The sequence below is a fragment of the Oryx dammah genome, unplaced genomic scaffold (genome assembly GCF_014754425.2).
Source record: "Oryx dammah isolate SB20612 unplaced genomic scaffold, SCBI_Odam_1.1 HiC_scaffold_10, whole genome shotgun sequence".
Taxonomy (NCBI): Eukaryota; Metazoa; Chordata; class Mammalia; order Artiodactyla; family Bovidae; genus Oryx; species Oryx dammah.
The window spans coordinates 20,633,770-20,659,316 of record NW_024070194.1 but is presented as its reverse complement, the minus strand read 5'-3'; the positions used below and the strand labels follow the sequence as shown (position 1 = coordinate 20,659,316).

The 25,547-nt window shown below is 43.4% G+C and overlaps 2 protein-coding genes across 2 annotated transcripts in view; both read left to right on the top strand.

The window, feature by feature from the left end:
* Positions 1-11,704, top strand: part of LOC120868718 (short palate, lung and nasal epithelium carcinoma-associated protein 2A-like) — a 49,030-nt gene extending 37,326 nt beyond the window's left edge. The window contains exons 8-9 of the mRNA XM_040247538.1: positions 8,666-8,676; positions 11,534-11,704. The gene's annotated coding sequence lies outside the window, so the exon portion shown is untranslated. The remainder of the gene's footprint in view (positions 1-8,665; positions 8,677-11,533) is intronic.
* LOC120868717 (short palate, lung and nasal epithelium carcinoma-associated protein 2B-like) lies at positions 133-11,704 on the top strand. The gene is made up of 9 exons (XM_040247535.1): positions 133-224; positions 1,031-1,191; positions 2,795-2,927; positions 4,194-4,298; positions 5,283-5,441; positions 8,769-8,850; positions 9,906-9,969; positions 10,850-10,908; positions 11,522-11,704. Exons 2-8 carry the CDS (start codon positions 1,044-1,046, stop codon positions 10,879-10,881), a joined length of 723 nt encoding a protein of 240 aa, XP_040103469.1. The 5' UTR covers positions 133-224; positions 1,031-1,043; the 3' UTR covers positions 10,882-10,908; positions 11,522-11,704.
* Positions 11,705-25,547: the final 13,843 nt, after the last annotated feature.

Genomic DNA, 25,547 nt, shown 5'->3' with positions numbered 1-25,547 from the left:
CCATATCCACCCATTCCAATTCAACCATCCTGGGTGACCTTTGCTTCGGAAGTCTCTCTGCATTCACTCTGGACAGGGGTTATTTTCATTGGAGTCTCCTTGGATGGCTCTGGACACAGGGCTTGTTTCCGAGGTCAGCCTCCCTGCCCATCGCCATCTGGAAGATATAAGGGCCATTAGCACCCAGCGGAATTCAGGAGGTTGTGCAGGCGAGCAAGGACTTCGTAAGTATTTTCCTCCAAACCCATGACTGGCGGGCTTTCCACCTAATGTCACCCCACCTAAGGCCTTCAGAAGGCTTTGGGGCTGGGGGCAGAGGGATTGGTCTAATTCAGTTCGTTTCTATCTTGATTAGAGCAAATTAGGAAATAGATTCAATTAGGAGAAATGCCAAACTGACAAGCAAAGCAGGGTCATGGGTCATGATGTGGTGCCCATTTATTTGCTCATACTTTTATTCAGCAAACTTTATTTTGTTGTAGTGAGCAAAGAGCAGGGTTCTTACTATGTGTAATGAATTCAATAGTGAGATACATCACAATCCCTCCTCTAAGGGGTGCACAGCCTGATGGGAAAGGCAGCCAAGTCTTCCCTAACTGGTACCCAGGACTGTGGTCATACAATGAAGGCAGCAAGATGGTGGAGTGGGGCCCCCTAACCTAGACTCTGGGGAGAGTCTAGAGTGATCTTCCTAGAGGACATGATATCTTACTGAATTTGGAGTCAGTAGGAAGTGTCTCAGGTAAAAATGAAAAGAAGAGAGAAATGTTCCAGTCAGAGAAGCCGGCATGTGGTAAAGAGCTCTGACCTGGAGTCAGGCATGACTTTTCAAATAGTATCTCCTTCTTTCACTAGTTGTTTATCTCTGGGCAAGTTGCTCTAACTTCCTGACCTGGGCTGCCCATCTGAAAGAGAGGAGATAACCACGTCTATCGTCAAGGACTGCTGAGTGTCAGAGTGATAGGTGCTCATCCAAGATCCCGTTTCCCTGTGGGTAATTCTCATTCCTGATCCTCCCATGACTGTCCAGGTGTCAGGACAAGATGTTTCAGCTTTGGAAACTTGTTCTCTTGTGCGGCCTGCTTGCTGGGACCTCAGCCTCTATTCTTGACATTCGTGGCAACGATGTTCTGAGGAAGCTGAAATCTGGCCTTGAGAGAGGACTTGACACCTTCGACAGTACTCTTGAAAGTGAGTCAACAATCGTGATGGTCAGTGGCACCTGGGAGCTTGCCTGCTAAATACTATGCCTGTATTACCAGAGGCTGCAGCAGGGGCTTTCTTTATGGGTTGTTTACCAAGAGAGGTGACTAATTGGTTCCTGGGTCATTATTTATTATTTTTCTAGAAACAAACAACACTTAACTGAATATCACTTTACATCTTATATCATGGTGAACTTTGCTAATATATTCGTAGGATAAATTCCTCAAAGTGACATTTCAAAAGTTCAAAAGTATGCATATTTTAAATCACAGTAGATATTGACAAATAATACCCTATGCTAATATTTTCTCCAAGAGTCTATGAGATTACCTTTTTTTCCACTTCCCTGACAGCACTGTTTTGGACAACTGAATTTTTTGCCAATCTCACAGAAGAAAGGTTATAATTCATGTCACTTTGCTTTTTTCTAATTATGAAAGAATTCACTCATATTTTTCATATTTTATTAGTCATTTACATGTTTAACTTAAATATTTTATTTATATTTGTGGCATATTCTTTTGCTGGGCTATTCAATTTTCTTAGTACTTTGTATTAACTAACTAGAAAAGAATTCCTACCTAGCCTAGGTAGCTTTAAAATTACCTACCTTTCTAGTTAATCATACGTCCTTGTAATTCTGATTTCTTGAAAGAACTTGGTCTTCTTTTCAATTTCTGGAAACATTCCCAGCACCCTGAGAAACATTCTTTATAGGAGAAACTAATTTCTGTATTTGACGGCCTTTCAAACCTTGCCAGGGCTTGGGCAAACTTCAAAGGGACCCACTTTCCAGTTTCAGTGCTGATAAAACTGAGCTGAGAAGCAGAAGTGTCTGGATTATTTATAGGACCAGACGGAGTTTCCGCCTCTGTTATAATTAGGTAGATATTGTCTATTGCAGAGCCAAATTGGAGTACTCTGATTACATACCTTTTCCTGTAGCCTTTTGTGTGGTTTTTTCTGAGCTCGTTGTTGCCTTCCTGTTTCTCATTTGAGTTCTTTTCTACACGTATATTCTGAACTCTTTTCAACTGCGCCATTCTACATCTGCCATGCCCCTTCCTCTATCAAATCCCTCTTTTCTCTGAAACACCTTCTGTTAGGACTCTCTGTCCTCCTGCTCCTGAATGAATCACTGCTTTCTAGGCCTGCTATCCAGGACTCCTACTTGCCACTTTAATAATTTGGAGCCATGTTTTTTCTTTGATTCTACATTTTCCATTTCTTATTTTATGCTCAGTTTGTATGAGCATCTCCTTAATCTTCACTACTAGAATCTGATGTGCAATCAATATCTATTCCCTGCTCAATAGCGGACTGATCGCTTTGTTGAAATGATGAGCATCTATTAGCATGAACGCGGCATACTAGGAACAAGGTCTCCTAGCTGTGCCACTTTGGCCCATTTCTTAATCTTTTGATCCTTTATTTCCTCATCTGAAATCACAGATAATAGTAATATCTACTTTATGAAGGTGTTACGAAATGAAATAAAATAACCTAGGAAAGTAGTCTCATTAGTACCTGGTGCCTAGGAACTGCTTCTTAAGTTCTGTACTACACTAAACAGAGATTGTTTTTGCAGCTATATTTCAGAATTTGAAGACTGAATTGGAATTCAGGTGTTCACACGAGGTGGTGGAGGAGACCCAGGAAACAGAGAATTTGTTGGAACAACTCATTTCTAGAATTTTTCAAGTAGTGTACAGCCTTACAGGGTGAGTTGATGCTTCATGTTGGAGATCTTTGTCCCCAGAAAAGAGAATACATATCTTTGGGGAGGTAAGTTTAATATGAAAGAAAGAAAGGTGAACAAACCTCGTGTGTTTTTGCAGAGCAGAAGCAGTCTGAGGCCAGCTCTGCCAGATCTTGGGGAAATTAGAGTCAGGGCTGCAGGGCCGGTGAGCATCTCATGGGTCTAGACCCTCCCATTCTGTGATTTCAGGGTCACGATGAAGATTCTCTTCTCTCTCACCTCTATCTGTTTGCTGATGCCTAAAGTCCCTTTTCTAAGGAATAAGACTTTTCTTTTCTGAATATAGCTGAGTATAAAAGTCTGAATGGCCTCAGGAGAGAGAAAACTAGAATTCACACCACATAGGTGGCTCCACACATAACATCTGGGAGTCAGCAGTTCTGCGTTCAAATTCTGTCTCTGCATAAAAAGAATGAAATAATGCTGTCTGCAGCAACAAAAGAATGGACATAAAGATTATCATACTAAATGAAGTAAGTCAGACAGAAGAAAAACATATACCATATGATACCACTTATATATGGAATCTAAAATATGATACAAAAGATCTTATACAAAACAGACTTGTGGACATAGAAACAAACTCATGGTTACCAGAAGGGAAAGCAATGTGGGGGAGAAATTAGGAGTTTGGCATTAACATATGCTAAGTTGCTTCAGTCATGTCCAACTCCTTACAGCCCTATGGACCATAGCCCAACAGGCTCCTCTGTCCATGGGACTGTGCAGGCAAGAATACTGAAATGGGCTGCCATTTTCTACTCCAGGCATTAACATATACACACTACTATATATACAGTAAACAACCAACAAGGACCTACTATATAGCCCAGGGAACTATACTCAGTATTCTGTAATAGCCTATAAGGTAGAATCTGAAATAAAGATACCTCTAGAAATATACATATCTCTACCTGAATCACTCTGCTGTCCACCTGAAACTAACACAACATTGTAAAGCAGCTACACTTCAACTAAAAACAAAAACAAAAAAACAAATGCTGGCTCTGGCACATATTCACCCTTGGCGTCTTGAGGAAATCACAGCTGTCTGATCCTCAGTCTGCCATACCATCCAATGGAGAGAATTCAGCCTCTGAGCAGGGCTCTCTTGAAGACCAAAGCAGGCAAAGTCCATGAGGCTCAAAACTCAGCACAAAGCTGGCATAGAGAAGAGGCAAGCAATGGCTGTCAGGAGTGACAAGGGTAAATTGTGGTTTTTACACAGGGTGAGAATCAAGAATGTCCAAGTCCCGGATATCATATTCGAAGCGACTTCTGACCACAGCGCTGACGTGAAGATCCCCATCACTGCTGACGTCACCGTGAACCTGTGAGTAGCCTTAGCATCTGAGGGTTGGGAGAGGCAGTGAGGTATGGCCAATAGGTCTCCAGTCTGGAATCAGGCACTTTTCCACCCTGCTGCCTTGGTCTCCCAATCAGTAAAACAAGGAGGCCTTTGCAACTCCTAAATCCTAACCTTTAACATGTTCTAAGAAACACTGCCCAGAACCAAATCTCCTTTTTTTTTAAATCCTCCATGAAATATATTTCCAAAATCATAAAACTTATCTAATCATAATAGCTGAAAATTGAGAAGACATGAACATTTATAACTCTTAGGCAAAGTTTCCTCCAGCATCATTCTGTCTCTCAAGATTCTCTTTAAATAGCAGTCACCAGTATGGCCATACAGTAGTGTAAAGTATGTAATGAAAGGCATGTGAAATTATATGGAAACTACAATTATACTAGGAATTTTATTAATTCATTAATTATATGTTATATTAGAAACAATAATTCCTAAGTATTTTAATTATTTTTTAAATACGAAGGGAAAGGAAAATGCAGATATGTAGAAGAGTCTTTATAAATTAAGTGTACTGCGATTTCATCATTCACTGGATATGAGATCTTGGAATAGTTACTTAACCTCTCTATACCAAACATTTCCTCACTCTGAAAATAGAGATAATCATAGTATTTTTCCCTCACGGTACTGCTGTCAAGATTAAATCACTTAATTCAAGTAAAAGACTTTTGTGAAATACTTGACACAGTTTGTGCTCAAGAAATGTTAACCATTATTTTTATTTTATTTATCGGTGTGATACTGTATAAAAATTTCATACGAGCCAAACCCATGGGGCCAGAAAAGTAATACCTAATGTAAGAATGTAGATTTCATAAAAAATTTATACACTATTGACTTTATCCATAGATATCCCATGCAATGGCCATCTAGAGAGAGAGACTCGTGTAAGCAACATGAAGCGACTTCTCCACCTCTGTTCATTTTGAATCTTATTCCCTGTAGGCCTCTGTTGGGTGAGATTGTCAATCTGGACCTCAATGTGGACCTCCAAACTACTGTCAGCATTGAAACTGACAATGATACCGAGACTAGTGACTCCAAGGTGGTCGTGGGAGAATGCACCAACAACCCAGACAGCATCTCACTCACGGTGCTGCACAGGTCAGGCCAAAACATCTCAGCAGAGCAAGGAATTCCAGAGAAGCTGGGACCCATAATTTCAGCCCTATTCCTTACCTGGGAGGGAGCTGAGTATGGCTGAAAAAAAAAAAAAAGTTCAGAATCTGGAGTCAAGCAGCTTTGCCACTCACTTGGGTCTTTGTAATCAATTTAGCCTATAGAAGCTTTAGCTATCATATCTGTATACTAAGGTTGGTAACATTACCTAACTCATAGGCTACTATGTTGACCAAATGAGAAAATACATAGCATACTCAGAGAATATTTGGCCAAGCACATACTAAGCTTTCAGTAATAGTAATATCTATCCTTATTTTCTGTCTCTCGAGTCTTCCCATTACTAAGACGGGTGTGTTGACCTCTCAAACCATAACTGTGAAGTTGTGTATTTCACCTTTCAGCTTTATTTGTTTTTGCTTCATGGTTTTTGAAGCTCTGTTCCATGCACATTTAGCATTGATACATCTACTTGAAGAACTGACCCTTCTCTTATTATATAAAGTCCCTCAAATAATGATAATAACAATAATAATATATTGTGTTTACCTTCTTGCCTCCCGTTAGGAACAGGCAAGAAGAGTAAACCCTGCTCAGTTCAGTTCAGTTCAGTTCAGTCGCTCAGTCATGTCCGACTCTGCAACCCCATGAATCGCAGCACACCAGGCCTCCCTGTCCATCACCAGCTCCCAGAGTTTACCCAAACTCATGTCCATCGAGTTGGTGATGCCATTCAGCCATCTCATCCTCTGTCGTCCCCTCTTCCTCCTGCCTTTAATCTTTCCCAGCATCAGGGTCTTTTCCAATGAGTCAACTCTTCACATGAGGAGGCCAAAGTATTGGAGTTTCAGCTTCAGCATCAGTCCTTCCAGTGAACACCCAGGACTGATCTCCTTTAGGATGGACTGGTTGGATCTCCTTGTAGTCCAAGGGACTCTCAAGAGTCTTCTCCAACACCACAGTTCAAAAGCATCAATTCTTCGGCGCTCAGCTTTCTTTATAGTCCAACTCTCACATCCACACATGACCACTGGAAAAACCATAGCCTTGACTAGATGGACCTTTGTTGGCAAAGTAATGTCTCTGCTTTTGAATATGCTCTCTAGGTTGGTCATAACTTTCCTTCCAAAGAGTAAGTGTCTTTTAATTTCATGGCTGCAGTCACCATCTGCAGTGATTTTGGAGCCCCCCAAAATAAAGTCTGACACTGTTTCCACTGTTTCTCCATCTATTTCCCATGAAGTGATGGGACCGGATGCCATGATCTTCATTTTCAGAATGTTGAGCTTTAAGCCAACTTTTTCACTCTCCTCTTTCACTTTCATCAAGAGGCTTTTTAGTTCCTCTTTGCTTTCTGCCATAAGGATGGTGTCATCTGCATATCTGAGGTTATTGATATTTCTCCTGGCAATCTTGATTCCAGCTTGTGCTTCTTCCAGCCCAGCGTTTCTCATGATGTACTCTGCATAGAAGTTAAATAAGCAGGGTGACAATATACAGCCTTGACATACTCCTTTTCCTATTTGAAACCAGTCTGTTGTTCCATGTTCAGTTCTAACTGTTACTTCCTGACCTGCATATAGGTTTCTCAAGAGGCAGGTTAGGTGGTCTGGTATTCCCATCTCTTTAAGAATTTTCCCTGCTACAAGTTCTAATTTCAGATTGTGCCCTAATCATCTTCCACTCAATGAAAGATTCCCAAAATGAGATCTTGAAATGTTCTCTCCATTTAAGTCACTGATCTCCAGTAACCCACAAAATCTAGATCTTAAACTGTGTGGTTGAAAAAGCAGGCTTTGCCCAGGGAAGATGGTAGAGAGAAAAAGGCTGACTCTGGTCCTGGCTGGGAGAGGAGGAGTGGTCTGGAAGCTGAAGACGGGCAGGTTGGCTTTGGCAGGTATCAAGGCTGAGCCATGAGTAGAGGTCAGTCCATCCTGCTCCAACAAGGGATCTGATCACAGGTTGCATAGGGACCCCCCAAAACCAAAGATAGGCTCTGCAGCCTATCATCACTTGGAAAGACTAATATAAGCCCAAATGCCTGAGCCCTGCTAGACACTGCCTGGCCTATACCTCCAGGGAAATCATCCAGCCTTCTGGTCTCAGTGTCCATATCTGTGAAATGGCATTCCACTCTGCTGCTCCAAATCCTTTTGGGGGTTTTCTCTCCGCCATGGGTGGAGTCTCAAACTCTCCCCAAGGCCACTGAGGCTCTGCCTGATCTGGATCCACCCTCATATCACTGTGATCTCTCCTTTGCTCACTCTGCTCTAGACATACTAGCGTTTGCTCTGAGTCTCAGAAAAACTCCTTCCACTCAAGGCCTGTGCACAGGCTGCTCTGGAACCTAGTCTCGAACACCTTTCCCACATTCCGTCTTACTGTACATCTCATCCTTCAGAGTCTAAAACAAGGTTCCTCCTCTTCTCTCTTGGAAAATCTACTGATACCTTTCTCAATACTTGTCATAAGTTGTCATTATGTATTTAGTTGTATGTTTATTTCATGTCCTCCTTCAGCCAAGAACATGTTGAGCATCTGTTCTATGCCAAGCAGCTGCCTTTCTGAGCTCTGGAGAATTTATGGTGACTGCAAGCAAGGACCTTGCTGTTGTGGAGCTTATGCTCTTGAGGGGAAGGTAGACAGGAGAGCATTCAGTCCAGTAATAAAGAACTCACACGGGAAATGTCAGATGGCAAAGATCCCTGAGCAGTGCAGCACAGGTAACAGAGTGCTGTGATACAAACTGATACAAAGTCCTACCTTAGGCAAGCAGTCAGGGAGGGCTGCCCTGAGGTGGTGAAAGTTATGCTGAAAGCTGATAGTGGGAAGGAGCGAGCCTTGGAAAAACTTGTTTAATGCGGGGTTGGCCAAAAAATTTATTTGGTTTTTTCCATAAGATGTTACAGAAAGCTCTGAATGACCATTTTAACCAATCTAATATTTAGGTACCATATGAGGAGCTGCTTGTGCTTTGTTCATCACTGAGTCCTAAGTCAGGCTTGGTTCCCAGCATATAGTTGGTGTTCTATAAATATGTACTGATGAATAAATGAATGGATGGCTAGATGGATGGATGGATAAAGAATAGATGGATGGATGGATGAGGTCTCAGGATTGAGATGAGATGCTCATGAGCTACTGGGGTGGGCTGCTGGTCAACCATAGGGTTCTAAGTGATGATCCCCCTGGGGAGAGGCTCAAGTCACCTGACTTCAGGGAGCTCCACTATATTCCACCCTCTTTCCCACTGCTCCTCCTTAGCCACTCTGCCGACTTCACTGACCTTTACAAATTTCCTCTCTTCTCCAGCCGCTTTGGACTGCTCAACAATGTTGTGGACCTTGGAGTCAACCTTGCGAGAAGTGTGGTGTCCTCTGTAGTGCAGGATGAGGTGAGTCACCCATTCCTGGGGGTGTAAAGCCACACCTGGTGGGGGCAGGTGTGTCATTCCATGGGTGGGCTGTACTCTCTGGGCACCTTCCTTTCTGAAGGGCCATCTTCCCTTTGAGTTGTCAGTTGCTACTCTCCTCACCCCACCCCGCTTCACTCAACCTGGCCTGGGAAGGAGAAGAGGGGCCCAACATGAGCTGAAATCACTGGGTCCCACACTTGAACCATTTGCCATACCCATGGACTGCCAGTTGGCCTTTTAACTAATATTTTTCTTATTTCAATGCAACTTTATTTAATTTATTTAAATACAAAATCTGTACATACCATAGGTCAGATTCCTATGTATCATATGCAAAACCATATGTACCATGCACCCTAAATTCCAAAGATTCTAAATTAGTTACTCTGAAAGGGGGCTTGCTATTGGGTTGTTTTTTTGTTTTTTTTTTTATCCTCCAGGAGGCCCTGAGATTTACTGAACTGGAGGGTCACTGCTAAAACTATGGTTGTCAGACCAGCAGCACTGACCTTCCCTGGGCATTTTTTAGAATGCAGACTCTTAGGTCCCACTCCAGACCTGCTGCTCATTAAGTTGCCTTTTAACGAGATCCTTGAGGAATTGTATGCACACAAAATTGTGGGAAACACTTCCCTACGGTTCCCAGGGCCCCATTTGACCCTTGAGGTTTCAGAGTCCAAAAGACAAGGTTTCTAAGAGCACAGGGACATGGGGTGTTTACAGTCTAGATACTTAAGGTACTGGGATTATAATGTTCTGAGGTTTTTAGTGTTCTAGTGTCCTCTGCATCTCAGATATGGGCCTTCTAGGTTTCCACTGTTCTAGAATCCTAAGGGTCAGAAGTTCTGAGGCCCCAAGTAGTGAGCATCTCTGTGGGTGGCGGGCAGGGTGCTCGTAGCAGGTAATAACCAGTCCTCTTCCTTCTCCCATCTCTCCTCTCCCTCCTCACCTCCTAACCTCTTTCTTTCCTTCCCTCTTTCCAACTCTCTCTGCGTGTGTCTCTCTCTCTTTCCCTGGCTCTGTATGACCCTCAGCTGTGCCCACGATTCCTCAAGCTCCTTGAAAGCCTGGATGCAGAGTGTGTTAAGAAACTCATCGGTAAGTCACAGCCTGGGGAAGTGGGGAGGAGGCTCCCTCTGCAGCCTCACTGGGGATGGTATGCCACTCTACGCCTATAGCACCAGCAGGTCTGGTCAGGGGATCCTGGAGAAGCTGAGGACCCTTCATCCTGAGCAAGTCAGGAGAGTGTGGTTGGAGGGGGTCCCTGCAGACTGAGGGTCTCTGTCAGCCTTTGAGAGCTTCTGCTGCCCTCCTTTGTCCCACTGGCAGAACCTGATGCCCAGAATGATGTGAGAAAGAGGACGGGCCAGATCTGGATTCAAACCCTGGATCTGCTACTTAGCAACTGTGCAGTTCTGGTCAACTGGCTCCGCCTCTCTGAGCCTCAGGTTCCTCCCAGGTGAAAGGAGATTGTAAACATGGCTTAGCTGATGAATGGATTTAAAGAAAAAGCAGAAAAAGCCTAATATCCAGTAGGCATTGATGATAAAAACCACCCCTCCCCTTTCCCTTCTTATGAGGAGGTGTGGTTTCACCCCCAGCCCACAGGAGCTTTCCTTGACCTGCGTCTCTGGCATGACTGGGGTTGCTGGGGCTTTGGGCAACAGAAATGGGATGAGTGAAGCATCAGGTCCTGGAGGCAGTTATTTTAGAAAATAGCCACAGACCTAGTTCATTGGGCCATTGATCTGTGCTTCTTATATACTATCTCACTGGATCCTTGCAATGACCCTGTGGGGATGGGTAGTGTCAGGATACCCATTTTACAGATGAACTAGCTGAGGCTCAGATAGATGGATTGACATGCAAGCGGTCCCGTGGCTGTCAAGTCTGACCTGCTGGAGGGTGGCAGTCACTGATTTGTATGCAGCTTTCCAGTGCTGGAGCCTGAGAACTGCTACTCATTGTGTTCCCTCAGGTGAACCTCAGGAAAATGAAGAGGGCAGATGAGGAAATGGCTGGGAGGCCCGCCTGCTGGTGAGGGCTGGTCCAGGGCCCCAGGCTGAGAGAGGATGAGACCCCCACAGGGGCCCGTGGAGAAGCAGAAACAGGCTTGGCTTCTCCTCTTTGTCTAGTAGCAGACTCAGCCCTGATCTCGGTCACAGACCAACTTCTGACCCTAAATCAGACACGCAGATTGTGCTCGATTCTGCCCCTGACTGAGCCCAGAACAGTCAGACTGAGCTTTGACTCCAGTAGTTGACTCAGCCCTGACACTGGTCACAGACAGAGACCAGATTGCATCTCAGTCTGATCCCTGATCCTGATCATACACTGAGCCCTGAGCCCTGGCTCCTCTGGGCCCTGATCAGTCTTTTCACATTGGCCATTTGCTAAGGTGAGGGGGGTGGGAGGGTGAGGGGGTGAGGGGGGTGGGAGGGTGAGGGGGTGAGGGGGGTGGGAGGGTGAGGGGGTGAGGGGGGTCAGTGGCAGGTGCCAGAGAAAGACCCCAAACCACAGGTGCCAGGCCCTCCCCGAGCCTCCGAGCGCGCAGGGTTTGGGGGGAGGTGCTCCAGAGCTGTGCCTGCTGAATGCAGCAGCAGGTTAGGGTCCCGGGGTGTCCATGCCTCACACCGGGGTCTCCTTCCAGATTGGTTCCGGAACGTGACTGAATCTCTGTACCGTCTCCCTCTGGGATGGTCGGTGCTGCCACCGTCCCCCAGGAGTGACAACTGAGCCCAGTCAAAGGACACCTCTCAGACACTCGTGCTCACAGTCAGGACACCCTATGCTCGTCACCCTCCACCCCCAGCAATAAAAAGCCCTTTCAGCACCTCCTGTGTGGTCCGTTGCGTTCCTTCCATTGGGATTTTGGGGAATGTGGGATATGTGCAACCAGGTAAGCAGAGACCTGGATCCGAAGCTGGAAGGGAGTTTGGGGATTATCCAGCCTCACCTTCTTGTCTTACAAGTACGAACACTGAGGCCCAGGATGGGCAAGAAAGTGACCTGAGGTGTCATAGAGACAGCCTCACTGTGCTTCTGCTACAGCACCACCATGATGGAGGGCTGCCTTCCCCAGCACACCTGACCTCATGGCCTCCTCACAACACCCTTCTGCTCTTGTCCTCATTGTACAGATGAGGAAACTGAGGCTCAGAGAAGACAAGAGACATACCGAGGTTACAGGGTAGCAAGAGGCAGGACTAGTATTTAAAGCCGTGGCTATGGGATCACTTGCTCAGAGCAGTGATGTCCCATCTCCCAATACTCAGCCACCTCTCCCCAGCCCCTGCAGGTCCCGCTGTCCTGGCCTTGGTCTCTTCTGCCCAGGACTGCTGAGGTCCTTTTTTGGCCCTTCTTCCTCCCCAACATGCATGCCCTCAGTTTCCCCTTTGCCCTGGAGTGGAGAACACAGCGCCCCTTACTCACAGCTGTGTCATCTCTGCAGAGGACTGACCCAGGCTATCACCTCAGTGACCCCGGGCCTCTCCTTTCCAGGAGGCCATCTAACTTCCTGCCAAAAGGCCCAGGAAACCTTTGCCCATTTTGCCAAGGATCCATCTCAGTACTGTGTGTAATTCTGTGAGGAAAAACCACTGTCGTCCTCAGGAGAATTGTGTTAATAGAGGCCAGGGTCACACAATGGCTGCTTCACTCCAGGGCCTTCTGTCTGAAGGCTGCCTCAAGAGGTCGAGTCACCCCAGGGGCAGCTACGGGGCCTTGGACCAGCTCTCCTGAGCTGAGGACCTCAGTTCAGTCTGTGCTGGGGCTCCTGACACAGCATAAGGTGAGAGGTAAGACAGAGCTGAGTTTGACCTGGCCTCTGCCCATTGCTAGCTATGTGATCTCAGGCAACTTACTAGAACCACACATCTCTCACCTCCCCAGTGGACTTAACAGTAAAACCTCCCTGTTGCACGATTGAATGAGTCAATGTGTGGAAAATGCTTAAACATAGTCTGAGACCTGGTGAGCACAAGATGAATGTCAGCCTCGACACACTGGAATTACTGTCAAACTGTGTTGAGAAATCCCATATTCAATCTTTATACACTGTATCTCACTCGATTCTGATTTCTACTGAGTGATGCAGTGAATGGTTCTTGGAGGAGGTGTGGCAACTGAGTCTCAGAGAGGTGAAGTGACTTACCCCGGGCCACACAGCTGGTCACAGGTAAAGCTGGGTTCTATTGGAAGTCGACCTTCTCTGGAGCTGGTTCCTTCCCTGCTGGCCATAGCAAAGGGATGAGAGTTTTTCTCTCAGTCTGTATTTTGTGACAGTCCCAATTCCCACAAAAGTGCACAAGGAGGTCTCACAATTCAGGAATTCTCTTGAGCAGTAGCCCACTTGGGTCAGTGCTGAGCCTTTGTCCAGGCTGTTCCACCACCTGGAACATCACTCCTTCTCTCCCTCCATCTGTTTCAATCCTCAGCCCTACAACTCTGCTCAGGAGCTGTCTCCTGGTAAGTGGGGACCACTCCTCAATGTTTCCCCAACTAAAAGCATGTTTTCCAGCTGCTAGTTCTACCCAAGCTACCTTGGCATCATTGTCCCATACAGACAGAGGGTTCAGGAAGTGCAAGCTCTCATAATAATGGCTGACACATTTTAATAATCTTTTTTCCCATTTTTTGTGAGAAATAATTGACATTCATCACTGTATACATTCTCGTGGCTCAGATGGTAAAGCATCTGTCTGCAACGTGGAAGACCCGGGTTCGATCCCTGGGTCAGGAAGATCCCCTGGAGAAGGAAATGGCAACCCACTCCAGTACCCTTGCCTGGAAAATCCTATGGACTGAGGAGCCTGGTAGGCTACAGTCCACAGGGTTGCAGAGTCAGACATGACTGAGCAACTTCACTTCACTGTATAAGTTGAAGGCAACAGTTTGATTTCTGTGTATTATGAAATGATTATGACAACAGGTTCAGCTAACATTCATCTTCTCATATAGGTACAATAAAAAATTCAGAAAAAAAGAAAGATATTTTTTCATTGTGATGAGAACTCCTAGGATTTGCTCTCAACAACATTCCTATATATCACGCATCACTGTTAGCTCTAGTCATCATGTTATACATTACATCCCCAGTATTCATATGTTCAGAATTGTAAGTTTGTATTTTTGACCATCTTCTTCCAATTCCCTCTCCTCCTACTCTCCACCTCTGGTAATTACACATCTGATTTCTTTTTCAATCAGTTTGGTATTTTGTTTTTAGTTTCCAGTTATAAATGATATCACATAGTATAGGTCTTTTTCTAACTTATTTCATTTAGGATAGTGCCTTTAAGACCTAGCCATGTAGTCACAAATAGTAGTATTTCATCATTTTTAATGGCTGAATAATACTCTGTGTGTGTATATATAATACATATTTATATATATCATAATTTCTTTAACCATTCATCCATTATTGAAATATTTAAGTGTTTCCAAGGACCCTGCTATAAACATAGGGGTGCAGAGATCTTTCTGAGTCAGTGATTTCATTTCTTTTGGAAGTATTTGCAGAAGTATTGACAGAATTGCTGGATCTCATGGCTCTGGGCTCTTAGTTGGGAGAGTTTTCATTGCTGATTCAATCTCCTTACTAGTAATCAGTTTACTCACATTTTCTATCCCTCCCTGATTCAATCATGGCAAATTGTATGTTTCTAAGAATTTTTCCATTTCTGTTAGTTTTCTGGTTTGTTAACATTATAGTTGTTCATAGTAGCTTCATAGGATTCTTTGAATTTCTATAGAATCTCTTGGAATGTCTCCTTTTTCATTCATAATTTTGTTCATTTGTGTCATTTCTCTTTTTTCCTGATCAGTCTAGCTAAGAGTTTATCGATTTCATTTACCTTTTCAAAGAACCAACTACCAGTTTGGTTAATATTTTCTATGATTTTTCTCTTCACTATTTCCTTTACTCCAGTTGATCTTTATTAGATTCTTTCTTCTGTTACCTTTGGGCTTAGTTTATTCTTCACATTCACAAATAGTTTCTTTTGGCGGCGGGGCGGAGGGGGAGGTCTGTATACAGGCTTTTTAAAGTATTTTAACTTCCAATTTTGATTTCCTACCTCCTGTACCTTCTTGCTTCTTTTCTACTTTGAGAAGATCTTTCAATATTTCTTTTAGGATAGGTTTAGTATTGCTGTGTTCTTTTAGTTTTTGCTTCTCTGAGGTATTATTTATTTCTCTCTTATTCTAAATGATAATCTTATTGGGTAGAGTATTGTAAGTTGCAAGACTTTGAATATGTTTCTATACACTCCCATGCTGTTTATATATGGGAGTGTCCCTGTGTAGCTTGGGTAGCCTTATTTTCCTTAGTCCAAGGCCTGTTCGGGTGCTGGATGCTTGCTGTCTCTTTCCTCAGCGTATGTTGGCCATTATTCCCTTGACAGGGTGAGTGCCTGGGGAGGTGGGGGCCGTAGCTGGTGCCCAATCATGGGACCCTCATGGCATCAGCTGTCCACACCCACCTCTGGAGACTGAGATGGAAGCAGTGGCTTGCACCTACCCCTGGAATTCATGTGGCTGGTGCCCTGCTGCCTGAGAGCACACACTCATGGAGAAAGAAGCTCCTAAGGCAATCCCACCGCCCTCCTCATGGGCCTCCCAACAATGATGCCTCGCCTCATTCAGGCCCAGGCTTCTTCCTGTACTCCCTCGGTTGTGAAGAACCACCCCTCTCCCTTGTCCCCTCGGGCTGTCTCCATGTAACTAACCTATGCCCATTCTCCAAGCTGACTTCTGAAGCCCAAATCTCAGCAGCTAGCCCTCGCCCACTCTGACAGATGAGTATCTCAGGCTGGGGAATCTGGTGTCAGGGAATGTTTAACAGGAGGATTCCTACATGTTATTTCTCATAAATTCTCTGTTCCTTATCAGTTCCTATTCCGAGTACGAGTAGAGCTGCACACAGCTCTCAGGACTGAGATCATGAGAAGAGGTATCTGCTTGGATTCCTTTCAGTAACTCCCTTCAGTGACTCTTTTCAGCATCAGCGACTTTGTATGTATTAGACTATCCATATGGTGGCTATTGTTAAAATTTCATCCTGTGTAATAGCTGAGTAATCATCTTACTAAAGATATATAAGCCTGCATTTCTGCTAATAAAATACCTTTGCTCCATCAGAGCTTGGGTCTCCATGTCTTTCCTTCTTTCTCTCTCTCTCTCCCTCCCTCCCTCCCTCCAGCTCTCTCTTTCACTTTCTTATCGTCGACTCCGGACCACCAGGTTCCGGTCCATCAAAGGACCCCAACAGTCTGGCAGCAACGCCAACCACCTGTCCAGGTCTCTCTCCAACTGGCCCTCCAGAAACCAGTGGCTGTGTTCTCCTCTGAGGCTTCAAGGCTCCCACACTGTCCTGGCAGATCTCCCTGCCAATGATGGGACTTCCCAGTGTGTGGAAACCTCTCCTCTTTCACAGCTCCCTCCAGGGGGGCACATGTTGCATCCCCACTACTTTCTCTTTCTTTTTTGCTTTGTCCTACCCGATATATAGAGATTTTCTTCTCCTTTTTGAACTCTGAGGTCTTCCCCCAAGATCAGTAGATTTTCTGCAAGAACTGTTCCACATGTAGATGTATTTTGATGAATTTGTGGGAAAAGTTAAGAATTTGTCCTAATCCTCCACCATCTTGATCCACTCCCTGGGAAATGTATTGTTGGATTTGTTTATTTATTTATTTAGCCATTCTAAGTATTTTAATTGGAGAATTTGAGCCATTTACATTGAAACCAATTACTGATTGGAAAGAACTTACTATCCCCATCATGTGAATTGTTTTCTGCTCCTCCATAGATCCAATGTTCCTTATTTCTTATCCTGCTATCTTTTCTGCGTGTGTCTTGGTGTCTTTTGGTTTCAGTATGTTTTGAATTCTTTCCATGTTCTTTCATGGAATAACTACAGTGCTTCCTCTTGTAGTTACCATAAGGATAACATAAAATATTTTATGCTTGAAACGTCCTATTTTACACTGATCACAACTCAGCGTCAGTAAGATTAATAAATTTTATGCTTTTCTTCTCCTTTCCTCACATTTTAGGTTACTATTTTTATAACTTACATGTTTTCATATTGGAAAACTAGTAACAAATTATTACAGTTATGCTTATCTTTCTGCCTTCTTTTTTAACTTTTAATTAAAGTTGTGTGAGTTTTGCACCAATATTGCCATATTAGAATCTAACTATGACTATATAATTACCACTATCACTGACATTTATGCTATTTTTAATGTTCTTATGCTATTAATTAGCCTAACTTTACTTCCACTCAAAGAACTTCCTTTCAGTTCAGTTCAGTTGCTCAGTCGTGTCCACCTCTTTGCAATCCCATGAATCGCAACACGCCAGGCCTCCCTGTCCATCACCCACTGCTGGAGTCTACCCAAACTCCTGTCCATTGAATTGGTGATGCCATCCAACCATCTCATCCTCTGTCATCCCCTTTTCCTCCTGTCTTCAATCTTTCCCAGAATCAGGGTCTTTTCCAATGAGTCAGCTCTTCACATCAGGTGGCCAAAGTATTGGAGTTTCAGCTTCAAAATCAGTCCTTCCAATGAACACCCAGGACTGATCTCCTTTAGGATGGACTGGTTGGATCTCCTTGCAGTCCAAGGGACTCTCAAGAGTCTTCACCAGCACCACAGTTCAAAAGCACCAATTCTTCTGCGCTCAGCTTTCTTTATAGTCCAACTCTCACATCCATACATGACTACTAGAAAAACCATAGCCTTGACTAGATGGACCTTTGTTGGCAAAGTAATGTCTCTGCTTTTTAATATGCTGTCTAGGTTAGTCATGACTTTTCTTCCAAGGAGTAAGCATCTTTTAATTTCATGGCTGCAATCACCATCAGCAGTGATTTTGGAGCCCCAAAAAATAGTCAGCCACTGTTTCCACTGTTTCCCCATCTATTTCCCATGAAGTGATGGGACCAGATGCCATGATCTTCATTTTCTGAATGTTGAGCTTTAAGCCAACTTTTTCACTCTCCTCTTTTACTTTCATCAAGAGGCTCTTTAGTTCTTCTTCACTTTCTGCCATAAGGGTGGTGTCATCTGCATATCTGAGGTTATTGATATTTCTCCAGGCAGTCTTGATTCCAGTTTGTGCTTCCTTAGCCCAGCATTTCTCATAATGTACTCTGCATATAAGTTAAATAAGCAGGGTGACAATATACAGCCTTGACGTACTCCTTTTCCTATCTGGAACCAGTCTGTTGTTCCATGTCCAGTTCTATCTGTTGCTTCCTGACCTACATACAGGCTTCTCAAGAGGCAGGTCAGGTGGTCTGAGTATTCCCATCTCTTCCAGAATTTCGCACAGTTTATTGTGATCCACACAGTCAAAAGCTTTGGTATAGTCAATAAAGCAGAAATAGATGTTTTTCTGGAACTCTCTTGCTTTTTCCATGATCCAGCGGATGTTGGCAATTTGATTTCTGGTTCCTCTGCCTTTTCTAAAACCAGCTTGAACATCTGGAAGTTCATGGTTCAAGTATTGCTGAAGCCTGGCTTAGAGAATTTTGAGCATTACTTTACTAGTGTATGAGATGAGTGCAACTGTGCGGTAATTTGAGCATTTTTTGGCATTGCCTTTCTTTGGGACTGGAATGAAAACTGACCTTTCCCAGTCCTGTGGCCACTGCTGAGTTTTCCAAATTTGCTGGCATGTTGAGTGCAACCCTTTCATAGCATCATCTTTGAGGATTTGAAATAGCTCCACTGGAATTCCATCACCTCCACTAGCTTTGTTTGTAGTGATGCTTCCTAAGGCCCACTTGACTTCACATTCCAGGATGTCTGGCTCTAGGTGAGTGTGAGTGATCACACCATCATGATTATCTGGGTTGTGAAGATCTTTTTTGTACAGTTCTTCTGTGTATTCTTGCCACCTCTTCTTAATATCTTCTGCTTCTGTTAGGTCCTGGAGAAGGAAATGGCAACCCACTCCAGTACTCTTGCCTGGAGACTCCCATGGACAGAGGAGCCTGGCAGGCTACAGTCCGTGGGGTCGCAAAGAGTCGGACACGACTGAGCGACTTCACTTTCACTGTTAGGTCCATACCATTTCTGTCCTTTATCAAGCCCACCTTTGCATGAAATGGTCCCTTGGTATCTCTAATTTTCTTGAAAAGATCTCTAGTCTTTCCCATTCTGTTGTTTTCCTCTATTTCTTTGCATTGATTGCTGAGGAAGGCTTTCTTTCTCCTTGCTGTTCTTTGGAATTCTGCATTCAAATAGACATATCTTTCTTTTCTCCTTTGCTTTTTGCTTCCCTTCTTCTCACAGCTATTTGTAAGACCTCCTCAGACAGCCATTTTGTTTTTTGCATTTCTTTTTCTTGGGGATGGTCTTGATTCCTGTCTCCTGTACGATGTCACAAACTGCCATCCATAGTTCATCAGGAACTTCCTTTAGCATTTCTCATAAGGGAAGTCTCATGGTGATTAACTCTTTTCTGATTCTGCAGAAAAATCTTTATCTCTTCTTTGTTTCTGAAGGACTGCTTGTGCTTCACCAACTATAGAATTTGGTTGATAGTTATTTTCTTTCAGTATTTTGAATATCTCATTCCATTCTCTGCTGATCAGAGCAGTTTCCATTGAGAAATCCACCAATCATCTTACAGGGTCCCCTTGTATGCAATTCCCCTTTTTTCTTTTGCTGCTCTTAAAATTCTTTCTTTTTCTTTGACTCTTTAGAAGATAATAATAATGTGTCTTGGTGCAGACCTATTCAGATTCAATCTATTTGGGGGTTTTTGGACCTCATGGACCTCGATGTACATTTTTCCCCAGGTTTGGGATGTGTTTAGCCATCATTGATTTAATTACACTTTCTGTCCTTTTCTCGTTCTGGAATTCTCATAATGAATATTATTTCTTTTCATCCTGTCCCATAATTCCTATAGGCTTTCTTTACTCTTTTTGTTTCTGCTCTTCTGACTAGCTAATTTCTAATGTCCTATCCTCCAGGGTGCTAATTCTTTCTTCTGTGGTCAAGTCTATTAATACTTTTGAAACATTCCATTTAGTTCTTCATTTCAATCATTGTAGTTTCAACGTAAGATTTCTGTTTGCTTTTTTTATGAATGCTATTTCTTGGCATTCGTGCATTGTTCATGCATTGTTTTCCTAATTTTTTTATTCATGCATTTTTTTCCTAATTTTATTTTACTTGTCTGTGTTTTCTTGTAGTTCACTAAACTATGGGGTGACCTTGACAAACTTACCTGGACCTCAGATAACTTCCGAGGCTGCCAACTTCCTTGCCATTTGCATGTCCCTCAAGCCCAGACTCTGCAGGATTTGGAGAGGGTTCGGGCAAGCAGGGGTATTGATGCACCCCATGTGCACTGAGCCAAGGCATTAGCATTCAGAGCAGAGAAGCAACTGGCTCAGAGTGGCCCACAGCTGAGGAGAAAAGCCCTCAGCCTGCCAAGGCCACACTCACAGCCCCTACACAGCCACTCTGGGTGCTAATGCCAGTCTCAGGCTCCTCTGTTATGCTGTAACATTGGGGAAGAAGCTGGCCAGGGCCCGGCACATTGCTGAGTGATCCAACTCTTCAAACCCTGCAGGGCCTGGGTACAAGAGGCACACAGAGGGTGCTTGCATTGTGTGGGGCAGTTAGTACACTCTGTGGCTAACTGAGTTTCAGGCTGGTCTGTCCATATCATCCCAGAAATAGAAGCAATCACAGCTTCCCAGCCCCTCATCCCTCCTCCTTGGGCATCCCAACTCCTCCTTCATTTCTGGGGTACAAGGAATCTCCTTGCCAGCATTTTGCTGTTCACCACCCACTCAACTGTCCTGAGACTACAGTCTCACTGTGTGCAGTCAGAAAGAAGTGCATTCATCCATTCAACACCAGTTAGTGACTGTACTGCATCTGGTCCTTTGCTTGGTAATGGGGCTTCTTAGAAGAAGGAGGTGCCAGCCCTCAAGGACCTCACAAGCTGGTGGGGCAGAGATGATAGAAAAAGTAAGGGAGTGCTGTGACCAAGATGGAGACTAAGATCCTTCCTGACTTTGCTCCCCTTGTAAGAAGAACAGCTAATAATTATTTAAGAACAAAACACCACAGAGAAGATCTTAGAATACAATGGTGAAACTGAAGCATCCCTCGCAACACAGAAAACCAGGACACCATCTTAAAAAGGTAAGAAGCAGCTCCATATGTCACTCCTCTAGGCCAGCACAGCACCATATAGAGAGGCTTCCTCTGAGCCTCTAGGGAGAAAAGAGAACACTGGGGACAATCAGAGCACCTTTGGCATTGTGATCAATTTGTGGGATGCCCCGATTATGATCACACAACATGGGGACTGCCAGGGAACCTGTGAGGGCTCACCACTGGGATACTGACAATGACAGAGAAGGAAGGAGGGGCTTGCACAACCAACATGTGGATCTTGGCAGACCAAGTTCATACCTGCAGCAATCAAGTTAGTCACAACCAGTGGCTTCGCCCATTTGCAGAACCAAACTTGGGGTACACACTGAGCAGGGAACTTGGTGGGGAGCAAGTCTGCCTGATTCATATCTTCAAACAAGGAGTTTTGCTGGCCCTTAGGCTCAGCTGGTCCATGCACAGTCAGGGAGAGGAGTCCCAGCTCCATCCCCTGAGAAGACTGTCTTGTGGTTCCATCTGACCAGAAGGGCTGGTGGCAACCATTGGAAACTGTGTTTACCAAGCACAAAACAAGAAAAAGGCAGGCAGAGCCCATAGTTCGCAAAGCAAAGCTAGTGACTGCTCACCCAGGAAACGTGGGGTGTGAGTTGGTTTCAATTAAAACAAAGAGAAAGATTTATCAGCCGTAGAGCAACTTCCCCTTCTGTGCTGGGACAGGAAAGCTAATTGCTGAGTGCAGCCTGTAGCCTGTTCAACTACAGAACTTAACCAGAGCACGTGGGAAGCTGTGTAGGCCGTTCAACAGTCCTAAGTACTGTAGCCCTTGAAGACAGCACAGTCAGCAATTTTGCCTGTTTGCAGAGGAAAACTGGTGGCTTCATGGCATGGAATTCAGCATACTCAAGCTTTCAAAGAATAAATCTAGAGGTTGTGGGTCCGGTCCTGCAGCATATTGTACTGCATATAACATCACGTCCCTGAACGTCTAGTAAGCCTGGCCAGAGAATCCAGGCCACTGCAGAGCTCATTCTACAGCCTCACCTAAGTAGGAACTCAAGCCAGCAGTTGGATCCAAATGTCTTCAGGCAGAGGCACACTCCTATCCTCATTCTCAGAACTCACACCATTGCCTCACCCCTAAATAGACTGAAATAGCAGGTTCCTTCTGGCCAAGGACATCACCAGCAGACACACTCAGAAAACAAAGCTGAGCTGACTGTTGAAAAACTGCCTCTGCCAGAGCAGACCTGTAAATCTGGAAGAGGAGCCTGATTACTCAAATGTGCAGATTCCAGTGTAAGGAATGAAGGATCACACAACATAAGTGAACTATGGTACCACCAAAGGAAACTAATGAAGTCCAATAAGTGACCCTCAAGAAATGGAGATCTATGAACTGTCAAACAAAGAATGAACTCTCTCAGCTTTTTCTTGTTCAGAAAAGTCTTTATCTCTTGTTTGTTTCTGAGGGACAGCTTGTACTTCACCAGTTATAGAATTCTGCAGCACACCAGGCTTCTCTGTCCTTCACCATCTCCTGGCAGGCTGCAGTCCATGGGGCAAAGAGTCAGACGCAACTGAGCAATTGAACAATAGCAACCACAAGATGAAGCTCTGTAGCTATTACATAAAAGAACACAAAAAGAATTGAAAGCATACTGAAACAAAAAGTTACCAAAACCCACACACAAAAAAAGACAGCAGGATAAGAAATAAAAAGCTATAAATCCACCAAAAAAAACACAAAACAAGTAACAAAATGGCAATAGTAAGTCTTTACCAATCAGTAATTACTTTAAATGTAAATGGATTGAATTATCTAAGTAAAATGCATAACATGGCTAAATAAATTAAAAACAAGATCCAATTAAAATAAATAAATTTATATCAAAAAAATAAAGTCATATCCACAAAAGAAATTTTCTAACCCCACCCCCCCAAAAAAAACAAGATCCAACAATATACTACTCACAAGAGATTCACTTTAACATTAAGTACACACATAGACTGAGCGTAAAAGGGATAGAAAAAGACATTTCAAGAAAATGTTAGCAAATAAACAAATCAACAGCAGGGTTAGCTGTACTTAAAACAGACAAAATAAACTTTAAACTAAAAGTGGTAAGAAGAAACAAAGGGACTCATTATAGAGTGATAAAGGGGTCAATACACCATGAAGATATAACAATAGCAAATATTAGTGTGCTTAACATTAGAACACCTAACTATATGAAGCAAAAGTAAACAACTACAAGGAGAAATAAACAGCAGTGCGGTGGTATTTGGGGACTTTACTATCCCACTCTCAAAACGGAGTAGATCATTCAGATAGAGAATCAATAAGGAAACAGGATTTGAACAACACTGTAGGCCAAATGGGGACTTCCCTGGTAACTCAACTAGTAAAGAATCTTCCTGCAATGCAGGAGACCAGGTTCTATTCTTGGGTCAGGAAGACACCCTGTAGAAGGGATAGTCTACCCACTCTAGTATTCTTGGGCTTCCCTAGTGGCTCAGACAGTAAAGAATCCACCTGCAATGTGGGAGACCTGGGTTCAATCCCTAGAGGAGGGCATGGCAATCCATTCTAGTATTCTTGGCTGGAGAATCCCCATAGACAGAGGAGTCTGGCAGGCTACAGTCCATGGGGTCGCACAGAATCAGAAATGACCGAGCAACTAAGCACATAGGCCAAATGGACCTAGCATATGTGTATAGAACATTCTATTCAACAGCAGCAGAATACATGTTCTTATCAAGCACACATGGAACACTTTCTAGGAAGACTGGAAACAAGTTGGAGCAAATTCAAAAAGACTGAAATCATATCAAGTATAATCTCTGAAAACAATGACATAAAACTGGAATCAGTAAGAAGAAAACTGGAAAATTCACAAACACATAGAAATTAAACAACATTTCCATTTCAGCAATTGTTCAACACTTGAACAACCAATAAAATGAATAAAGAAGAATATAAAGTTTCTTGAAGCAAATGAAAATGGAAACATATATCAAAACAGAAGGGATTCAGGAGAAGCAATTCTAAAAGGGAAGTTCATAGCAATAAATGCCACATTAAGAAGCAAGAAAAATCCCAAATAAACACCTTAGTTCTGTGCCTTAAGGAACTAGAAAAAGAAGAATAAATTAAATCCAAAGTTATCAATGAAAGAATACAATAAAGATTACAGCAGGAATAAATGAAATAAAGAGAAAAATAATAGAAAATCTTTAACAAAAAAATAGCTGGTCCTTTGAAAATGTAAAAGAAATTGAAAAGCTCTTAGCTAGATCTCATGACCCACAAAGGGGGACTTGAGGTCTTCACATATTGCCTTGGTCTGCTTTTATCCTCAAAGATACAGTTTAGATACAATCGCCTGGCAAAGCTCACTAGAAAAAGTAGCTATACTAAGGGCATGAGAGAATATATTCTCTTAGTGCCTTGATCCAAGTGTGCCTGACATCCTCCAAGCCCTAAACTTTCCAGTTGAAATATATTTCTCCCTCTCTATTTTTAATTTTTGCTGATGCCAGTGTGTGTTGGAGCCTGCCATTCAAATCTATAGTAAGTCCTGACTTTCATTTATAGACTCACATCTGTCTCCTCCATTCTGATGCCTACTTAAGGGTCACACAACCACACTGAAAACATAACAGACTTCAAAGCCACAGGAGAGCATAGAGGTCATCATTTTAACCTCTTTGATGAAAAGTCTAGGGAAATTGTGGCCCAGAGAAGGGTTCCAAGTACATGTGACTTGAACCTCACTTATTTTTTTCTCTTTTCTTCACATATGTTAAGTTTTGCTTTTTTAAAACACCAATAGAGTATATTAATGCATATATATGGAATTTAGAAAGATGGTAACAATGACTCTATATGCAAGACAACAAAAGAGACATAGATGTAAAGACCAGACTTTTGGACTCTGTGGGAGAAGGTGAGGGTGGGATGATTTGAGAGAATAGCATTGAAACATATATATTACCACATGTGAAACTGAAGACCAGTCCAAGTTTGATGCATGAAGCAGGGCACTCAAAGCCCATGCATTGGTACAACCCAGAGGGATGGGATGAGGAGAGAAGTAGAGGAGGGTTCAAGACGGGGGAACACATATACACCTGTGGCTGATTCGTGTCAATGTATGGAAAAACCACCACAATATTGTAATTAGCCTCCAATTAAAATAAATAAATTAATTTTTTTTAAAAGATTAACAATGTTACTTGTTTGCTTAAACTATAGATGTTTGAGCCCCTTCCTAGATACTTAGGGTCACTGGCTCCAGTAAACTGCCCCGGGATGTCTGGCCAGAAATGGAAACAACAGGACTAGATGGCAGAAGGTACTTTCTGCCTTGAGTTCTAAGAGCTGTGACCCCCATGCCATCCTCTGGAGCCTCATCTCTGTCTAGACATGACCCTCACAACTCTACATGCTTATCCTGCTTCATCTTGTTTCATCTTCTCAGCAACCACACAGGGGGTGTTACTGCCTCTATTTCCCAGCTGAAT